The following is a 10,201-nucleotide window of genomic DNA, read 5'->3' on the forward strand; positions in this document are numbered from 1 at the left end:
TATTGCTATGTTATCGTACTAAATATATTTATTAATCAATAACACTTTCGAGTGAATATTAATAGTTGTTTACATGGTATCCCAAACTGAACATAACGCACTTTAATGCACACACACATAGTCACGCTATCCTACCTCCCCCCCCCCCCTATTTTTTTATTATTTATTTCTGCTTATTAACACAACACAACATTTTCAAATTTTTGTCAAATTTAAGATAGAAGATAAAAGCGAAGACCCCTGTACGGGCCCCGCCCGCGACAATAAGCAATTATGCGCCTTCTATGTTCTGCTGCGCGTGTGAGACTGACTATTTACTAAATACAAAATGCATTTAATCTGATGTGCCGTGTGCAAAATCATATCTAACAACTGCAACGTAACTATGACATGTGCAACGGAAACATAACGAAGACATGCGGGAATTTACCGATATTTTGACAAACAAGATAATTAAGGACTCGAGTCCGGTCTTATTGACGTTTGATACCCCGAGGCCATGAAATGTTTATCTAGGCGTGACTGCCTATCGAAGATTTTATGAAATTCAGTTTATTGCGTTGATACAAATTTTGAATATTATATTAATTCAATAATACCGAAAATGTTTATTACGTAACACAATATTTATGAAAATTCGACTGCATATTGTTTATCTATTGAACTTTATCATAATAAATATAAATTCTTTTATTATATTGATATAATAAAAGGTGTTTTTTTTTCAGAGTAAAGGTTTATCTAAACAAGAGGAGACGACAGAGAAACACCTATGTTTAAATCCTAAAAATGAACTGTCACTAAGGTGAACTCTATTATCATCTTCTTATGAATTTAGACATTGTTTCTTCTTTTCTAACCATGTATAAACCGGACAAATACCCCGTCGATGATGTTAATTTTTCAGTAACTATATCAAAGAGAAATTCGTGGTCTGCAGGTTTATTTAGTTATGTGTCTTGTTATCGAGAATCGCGTTTATAATGTCGTTAAACTAAAAACTACTGCATGCATGTTGTATAACTCTGTATCATAGACGACATTTTATTGTTATCAATAACCCACTATTGCTTTGTTTGTACATACTTGCAGCGAAAATGAAACAGAATCAACTTACCCTTTGAACGCAGCTTTCAATGAAGTGGACAGGGCAGTGAGGTTTGCAACAGAAGAGTTCAAGCTCATACAGGTTCATCATATATTAATAATATTTTCCTCCTTTTTCTATGTATATATATAAATACTATATGAAAATCGTTTGATGAGAGTATTACGGCTGACTATATTACTGTTCAAATTGTTATTAATGTTAATTGATGTTAATGCTAATAGCATCCTGCAATATTGTCTATATCACATGTTTCACCAAAGAACTGTATATGATGAACCCTAATAGATACTTAGCTGGGTAAAGTGAAATTGACATGTTAATTGATACAGGCATTCAAGGAGAACCAGATACGTTCATTGGAAAAAGAACGACGAGAAATGATTGAACAAGCGCAGAGGAGTTCGGATGAACATACACAAAAACTTCAAGCATCGCGCGATGACAATTTGCGATTTAAAAAGGCCGCCGAGAGCAAGGTATGCATAGCCTTTTTTATTTAAATTCAGTAGCATATTAATACACGTAATTATTATGTTTTCTATGTATACATGGGACGGTTCACAATTTAGAGTACACTGCCATAACATAATTATGTTTTACTTTAAATCATTTGGCGAATTGTTAAGGACAACGCGCTTTTAAGAAATTGTTGAATAGAAAGTATGATCAAGATAACCAGCTTCATTATGTATTAAAAGAAAACATTATCCTTAAAGATCGTTTGGTGAATGCAATAAACTTATTATTGCATAATTTAAATGTTATCCTCGAAACTAATATCATACGTTATTATTATATAACAAACAAAATTTTATCCTTTTTTGGTACATAAACGTCGCATGTATATTATGGATTATTGCGTGCAGACTTTTGTTTGTTTAATGTCATTCAATATATTTACCTTCAAAACAATTGAATGGTAATAGAATTAAATTATCATAATAACAAGATAACACATATTTCTTCCCTACCCAGGCAAATTTAAGAACAAATTCTGCATCGCTACATGTACACAAATCAGACTTAAATTCAAATCTTACATGCTTGCAAATTGTATGGATGTTGCTATCAAGCTATACGGCTGCTTGATTGAAATATAATGTTTGAAAATGAATATAAAAGAGTGAAGCGTTTTAAGACGACATTTAACCGCATTTCACGAAAAACAATTAACATGCTGATAAATCACAGAACTATCATGATGGCTGTCGAAGTCAATCGTAAACAATAAATAAATAATTTGGCCTATACTATCGGCTGGCATTTCTGCGTTGGACGCATTATACACAATTTATAATATGTGATTTTAAACGTTTAAAACTTAAAAAAAAATGGCACGAAGCAAGTCGAGCAGAAATTCTATTCATCTTATCTTTACTTCTTCGTCTCATTGTAAATTCGATCGAACGTTACCGTGACCAAGTCAGCGCATAAATGCATAGATAAATAATTGTGATCACCTAATCAAATATTCGACAGTTTTCATAGCTCTATGACTAACGCAATAAGTATTTACCGGGTGCCTATGGTTCGAACAATTTTCCTAATCAACGTTACGTTATGATAGTAGGAAGTGACAACAATGAAAACCTCTTTTAGAGTAATTATATAATATAAAATTAATTGGTCTTAAAAATGCTTTTATCATACTCAAGGACGTGGGCCATTTCATAATAATGTGAAATTCATGTTGTACATCTGTTCACGAGAATGGTTGAACGATTTTGTATGTTTTATGATAAAATTTAAATAATGCATGCATTTGGTGATAACAATCAATTAACATACAATGAGGAATCATCAGATTATAAAAATTACAATCTGCATTCATCAAGCTTTTTTACCGTGTAAATGTCACACTGGCTGTGATTATGGCGATAAGACAGAACTGACAATGCTTAATATGTTGTTTATCATGGTTATAATGACTTTGATTATGATGCTGTTGTTATTGTTCACAATTGCAATGGTGATACGTAGAGGGAGGATAAGGAGAAATATACAATGACAGGATCAATATGAAGTAGCACTTTTTAGTTTATGATCTTTCAAACCAAAAGTCAAACGCACCGAAGTTTTCAATACCAAAGTAAGCTTCAGAGTCTATGTCAGACGTTCGATTGCGATTCTAAGGTATATTTACTTTCCTTTAATCATGTTTAACAAAGCATTTACAAATATTGTTTCTTTTCTGACACATGCATCGCAGAGAAAACTCATGGAGGAGAACATGGCGAAGTTAACGGAAAAGTATGAACGATTAAAGAAGGATTACGAAACACTTCAAAATAAATTATCAACTGTTCAGCAAAGGTTTGTTAAATTATATTTATCGCGTCAATCTAATGCTATGTTTATGTACAACGAGCAAACAAAACTCTAAAAAAACATTTGTAACCGTGATAAAAGTTTCAATCAATTCAAACAACACTTAAGGTAGCGCACCCATATTGGGCACCTATCCAAATATAATGAAATGTATTATTGTCTGAATCAGCATTATTTCACTGAACTACATGCACATTTTTAGGTAGGCTTTCCGTGCTTTAAAAAAATACTGATTTTTTCAATACTACCCCCACGCTCGACTTTTGTCCAGTTTATTTGCACCCCTGTGGTTTATGAAAGTTCCATAATTCCTATAGATTTCCATTATGGGCATGCAGTTGGTGTGTACATATGCAGTAAAGATGTTTAAAGTTTAAACAAGATGAAATAAGTATTCTTTTACAGACATTTACTTTTTATAACTTGTTATGTATGGAAGAGCGCCATGAAATGGAAGTGGTTTCAGCCAAGTAGAAATTGGGTTTGTAAAAAACAAAGTATCATAAAATTCAAAATAGTATCATTGAAGTAATATTTTGAACTTAGTTTTTATAGATACACTATATACAGCAAAAATACCAAAAAATATACAGATTTACCGTTTACATTTTGAAATAAAAATAAAAATGCAACATGCATGATTCGTATTTTCAGCAGTAAATCACCAGATTTAGCCATAATGTTGTTTGAATTTAAAAAATTGAAGAATGTGCATAGAAATTGCAACATATTAAACAATAAACATAGCCTGTATGCTATATTAAGTCAAATTACGTTAGAAAAGAAAAAATGCGTCGCAAAAAGTATGCGTAGTCGGCAGGATTCGAACGGGAAAATCCCAAAAGATTTCAAGTCGCCTTAACAACTCGGCCACGGTAACTTTACACAGGGTCTTCAATCTTTGACGAAATCGCGGGAAATCATTATGGGTGCGCTACCTTAAGTTAAAAAGCGAAACTCTACAGTTGCGTGACTCACGATGGCCATTTGTTGTAAAAATTAAAATTATGTGAACGATTGGGTATAAGATGATAATTCAACGAGCATTAAACAAAACTATTATAAAGTTCTTATATATGTTATAAGAGTTTGTAAACAATTCTACATTTCAAGATAATCTATATCGTGTTTTACATTATTTGTAAGGGTGTTTATATTGTGTTACATTTAGTTTGTGCAATTTTGGGTAATCCTTATCGTTCATACACAAATGTTAACTTTACACAGACTGATTGTATTTAATTGAAGTGTATTTTAGCAGTGGTTTGCCAGGAAAAGCTAGATTGTATTATTGCAGTGGTTCGCCCGAAAAAGAACACAGTGAACCGGGTGAGAAAATTCAATCGATCCGTTTTCAACTAGATTCTGAGTCGATAGTTGAGCTGTACAAGAAAATTTTTACGAATCTTTGGCCTGATGCTTTGAAAGAAGGAAAACAGTTGTATAACACTACAGATGACAAAATAGTTCCACAAAAACTACTCAAAATTCTTGATGTAAGTATTGCACCCTTACTTACCTTAGACATGTGCATGATCAGGGGTTCGATTAATGTAAACATTGACTTTCTTTTGTTTTCTTCGTTTCATCAGTTTTGCATTGTAGGGAAAGTAATACCTTATTTGCATTGATGCCGAGGGCGCTAATGTATAAATGAGGCGTATATTTTCAAACAGTTCAAACACAGATGAAATGCGAAAAATAAATATATAATTCTTATAATTACAACGTAACGTGCAAGCTGCAATTGTTTAAAGTAAAACGGTCACAACGGAATTTTATTCGACGGCGTTCTATTCGAATCACATTCGGATTCGTTCTTCGTCGATTAACTATTTGCTTAAGAAATGCAGCGCCCTTAAGAGCCGCTCAATACAATAACGTCATTTCGCGACTTGTTGATAATCAAAGTACTGATAGTACTGGTGTGACGATGCTTTTGAAGAGGATGGATATAAAAGCATCAATTTAAGTTTATCTACATCACCACAAGTGTGTATGAGGGTACGAAAATTTTGGGTACGAAATAAATGGGTACACACATTTTGGGTACAATAATTATGCCAAAAAAATTGGGTACAAAAAAAAATTTGGTTACGAAAAAATATTTGGTTAGGAAATAAAAATTGGATACGAAAAAAAGGGTGCGAAAACAAAATTGGGTACGAAAAACAATTGGGTACGAAAAAATTGAGTACGAATTTTTTTGGGTACGATAAAAAATTTGGGGGTACGTGGAAGTAGTACCCGTGGGGAATTTGTCTCATTCAGCGAAACTGGGGGGGGGGGGCGGGTTACATTCTCGATAAAATATAACAAGAAATATATTTCAAAAGAAATTCGACGTGTATTTTCTGTACCACTAATCTTAAAAAAACTTTCTGTTACAGTAAAACGTGTGTAGGTTATAACGATACGTTTCAGCAAATATATTCAAAACTTGACATGCTCTTTAATTACACCATGTTCTTTAATTTCACATGTTTATCATACAAATTTTTATATTTCGTTGTTTCCTTTCCTATGTTAATGATGTTATGTGTAAGGACGTTTAGGAAACGGGAAATAACGTGTTTTTGTGTTTATATATAAAGTATGGCCATTCTTACACGAGGATATTGCTTATCATATGCGAGTGTACACGGCATCCTTGCAGTAATCGTACCACAAACTCTTTGTTTTATTTCATCTATACTGTTTTTAGTCTGCTTAAATGGTCGGACGTAACATTAAATAAGAATACATAGTAAACTTAGAACATACATCATTATCACAGAAGGAACACCGTAAAAAACCATAGCTTTGTCGGACCTGGTGTTCGTTGTGTGGTCAACAACATGACATGCGCTGTCACCGAAGTAAGACAGCCAGCGTCTCCGATGATTCATGGACCATTTCTGGAAACGTGATCTGCAACGTATACTTTCGCATACTTTCAATGATGCGCAAAGTATGACTGTTAACGCAAACGTTTACGTAGGTTCAAACTATAAAACGTGCAACTGACCTAATGAATTGTTTGTGATCTCCTGCCATCTTTTTGCATTATGACCACAAAACCATGCACGGCGTAAACATAAAATATCGAACACAGTCCGGTTATACCAATTGTTTTAACGTTTGTTAAAATTAATGCCGCTTGATACGAACATGCATGATTAAGAAAGGAACATATTTTAAGTGTATACGAAACGTTCAGCCTTGGGTTATGTCTATGAGGCATTTGGTGATGCCATCTTTACCCATGTTGAATTCTTATAATACACGATTATTATATATAAATTATGCACACACTCATCACTAATGGTAATGCATACATATATGGTCAAACTATTTGTTGTAATCCAGCTTACGCTTATGATTTGAGTTATGTCTCAATTATTCGTGATTAAGCATGGCTTAACTTTCCTCATAAAACACACCCGAGATGATGTAGGTAAACAAACTCAAAATGTACGTGGGTATGAGTCCAGAGAATCCCACCTCCTTTAACTGCCCCGTATTAGAGGGGCACGTCGAAGAATAATAAAGAATATGATTTTGAAAAATAAGACCATCATATTATATATTTGTATTAAACAATTACTTATAACACACATTGCAAACGTGATTAGATGATACGATCATACGCCTAAACGTTTAAAATAGTCTAAATGTTTTGTACTTAAATACATTGTATATTTTCACACGTGACCAATATGTAAACTCATATTTCAACGTACTATAATTCTTCTTCATGTAGTTCTTGTATCAAGAAAATAGCATGCCGTATGACAAAGAACGTTAATAATTTTTTCCGATTGTCGCGAGCGAAAAAACATAGGTACGTTTGTGATGTTGTTTGTCTCGTTTAAATACTTAGGGAAAGTAGTGTATGCTAGTTTTTTATATGGAGTGACATTGTATCTTTATTATTATATGATTACGTATTTTATTTAAAAATTGTTATATGTCTATTACCGGAGAGAAATTCATAATGCAATAGGTGGTTGAGGTTGTAGGGCGGAGTTTAATTTATAATTACATTTTGGTTAAAAATAATACGCTTAGTTTAATTGATATTGTATGGTGTCAATCCCCTAGCATTGACTAGAAGTATATCCAGTTAATTTCTTTCGCCTTCACAAGTTCCTGTCAATTAAAATTAATGGCCATAATTCTTATTTTTATAAAGCTAGATTAATGATACATACATGGAAAGTTTGAGGTTGTTGAACTGCATCAGGGCAGAATGCAGGACTGAAAACGTCGAATTTATCTCCGTTCTTAAGGCGTATATTCCTCGTACGTTACAGCTCTAGGTTCCTGTATTTTTGTTATATACTCTGCTGCGTGGGACGTTTGCCTTATGACATCAATGAATTTGGGAACTGATTATAATATCATAATTAAACTACGTAAGATCCTATGCATCCTGTGTTGACATGCACAGATCTAAATTTATGTAAGGCAACAATTGAAGCGATAAACCTTTGACCACGATAAAGCAGGAATGTTAGGCAACAATTGAAGCGATAAACCTTTGACCACGATAAAGTAGGAATGATTAATTTTGTATTGTAATGTATGTGTCTGGGAACAGCACTTCCAAGTACTTTCTGAAGTTTTGCCTTTTTCATAAGTGCTGTAAGATATTCAAACACAGCTGCTGTAATGAATAGAATTTATTGAACAAGATTCACTAGTGGCTAGTAAACTATTACATATAAGTAATGCAAATATGTTTCTATGTATTAAGTTCAGTGATGAATGTATGCAAATCAAGACAGTATAATTTTGTTTTACCCATTATATTAACACCTAAGTGAGTTAGAAACCACATTTCTTCCTAAAGAGTCAGCGCCCATACGAAACAGGATAAGCGTATATTGTGTGGTTGGTTATTCGTGAGAAAGTGAGTGATCATCTGTAACAAAGTGACCGGAGTAAGGGCAGTCTTACTGCCTTTATACTATGTTAGGGATTGGAAGTGCTGGGTGATACCGAGCAAATGGTTACACAATGTCTTAATTTCTCAATTGTGTTAATGAAAAACTAAAACAATCACAATAAGTTATTCATGAGGAGTGGTTAATTATGGTCTGACGTGATAACATATTTAAACTGTGGTCCGTCTTTATAATCTGCACGATCTGAAACAATTAATCATGGTTTGTATCGGTATGGTTTGACTCAACTTTTGAAAATTTCCATTTTAAACTGCAAGATATCTTTGGATACACTCAATTATCACATGAACTATACTCGACTTTTAATGTAAACATTGAGTCGACCTATTCACATACATTATTAATCTATCATGTTATGGAACCAAATAATACAAATGAAAATATCTGACCTGTATGTTTTCATTATTTCGACGAATGCAGCAAAAAAGTACCAATTTCAGGACAATCCTCATATCAAATTAAATGATTGAGTAAAATAAAATTTAATAAGCACTATAAGCATCTATATTATATTTTAAGTATGTTTAAGTTGTTGAATTTGATATTAATTTACAGCCAAGAATTTTTCTGTTGATACACCAAGGTACGTATCCCACGTGACAATTTTGCTAAAAAGGGGTTCTGGAAAATGGCGCCGCCCGTCGCTTCAGGTGATTTTTCTTGGTATTTTATTGTATAATTCTTAATGAAATACAGAATGCTATGTATAAGAGCCGTGCCATATGAAAAACACATGATCGGCGACACCTTATGTTACTGATAAATGCCCATCTTGCTCAGAAAATGAAACCGCGTGTCTGAGTAATTGATATTTATTGCATTCATTTACCTGGAAGGCTTTTCCACAGCAGTGAAATATCCCAAGGCCTGCATGGGTGCGCAAATGCCGTCTTAAACTACTTCGATGTGTAAACGCCTTTCCGCACGTCTGGCACAGCATATCTGAAGACAATCACATTAACCACAGATTAAAGCTCCAATTCGAAGGGGAAAAGACATGATATACATTAAATCATCCTCCTTGAACATATCGACACCTAGATCCAAAGCAGAGAAACAAATACAGTATAACGTATATTCAGATACATGTGTGATCATTTTGTCCAACTATATAAATTTTGTCATATGTATTTCACAAGTGTTCGCAAAGATTACGTCATCCATTTTCGACAATCAAGTGAATTTCTTTCTTTTACACTTTCAACTCGTGTTTGTGTTTACACACTGTTCTGTAACCTCGATTTGAGTTGCTTTTCAGTTAAGGTATCGTGTTGCTATTTTGTGGCGCCTGCTCAATTTAGTTATACAAATGTGATAATTTAAAGAGATTTCTTGTCTAATAGTGTATCGCCAATGTTCTTGTTTTGTATATTGTCGTTGTTCAGCAAGACGTCGTATCTCCTTCATTTCAATGAATGAGATACGGGCTTTTAGCTGAACAGCGACGAAGTGACCAAAGTTAGATAGAAAATACGACCTCGATAGTTTTGCTTGAAAAATGGTTAATGGTCAGATGTCAATTGAATTGCTATTTCGAAAAGTTTTGCTTTGTTCTATGGTAAAATGTATATTGCAAATGGGTTTTCTAGTTGATGTTTACTGAAACGCTATCTTGGAAGAGTTTCTTTGTTTCAAGACCAAAAGTTTTTTCGAAAGTGCTATATAGAATATGTTTTAGTTGATTCTATATAGCAAACGGTGTCACGCCTTATCCGTCATGTTAAGGGATAAACCACAATACAATGTTATTACGTGGTTTACTATTTTGTTTTAAACGTTGCTGTCTTATGACGGCATTATCTTTACTAGTTTG

General features: G+C 33.4%; 1 protein-coding gene across 1 annotated transcript; it reads left to right on the forward strand.

The window, feature by feature from the left end:
* The first annotated feature begins 1,096 nt into the window (after positions 1-1,096).
* Positions 1,097-6,152, forward strand: LOC127872358 (uncharacterized). The gene is made up of 5 exons (XM_052415690.1): positions 1,097-1,189; positions 1,441-1,587; positions 3,321-3,424; positions 4,737-4,935; positions 6,144-6,152. Exons 2-5 carry the CDS (start codon positions 1,489-1,491, stop codon positions 6,150-6,152), a joined length of 411 nt encoding a protein of 136 aa, XP_052271650.1. The 5' UTR covers positions 1,097-1,189; positions 1,441-1,488.
* The last annotated feature ends 4,049 nt before the right edge of the window (positions 6,153-10,201 follow it).

The sequence above is a fragment of the Dreissena polymorpha genome, chromosome 3 (genome assembly GCF_020536995.1).
Source record: "Dreissena polymorpha isolate Duluth1 chromosome 3, UMN_Dpol_1.0, whole genome shotgun sequence".
Lineage (NCBI taxonomy): Eukaryota > Metazoa > Mollusca > Bivalvia > Myida > Dreissenidae > Dreissena > Dreissena polymorpha.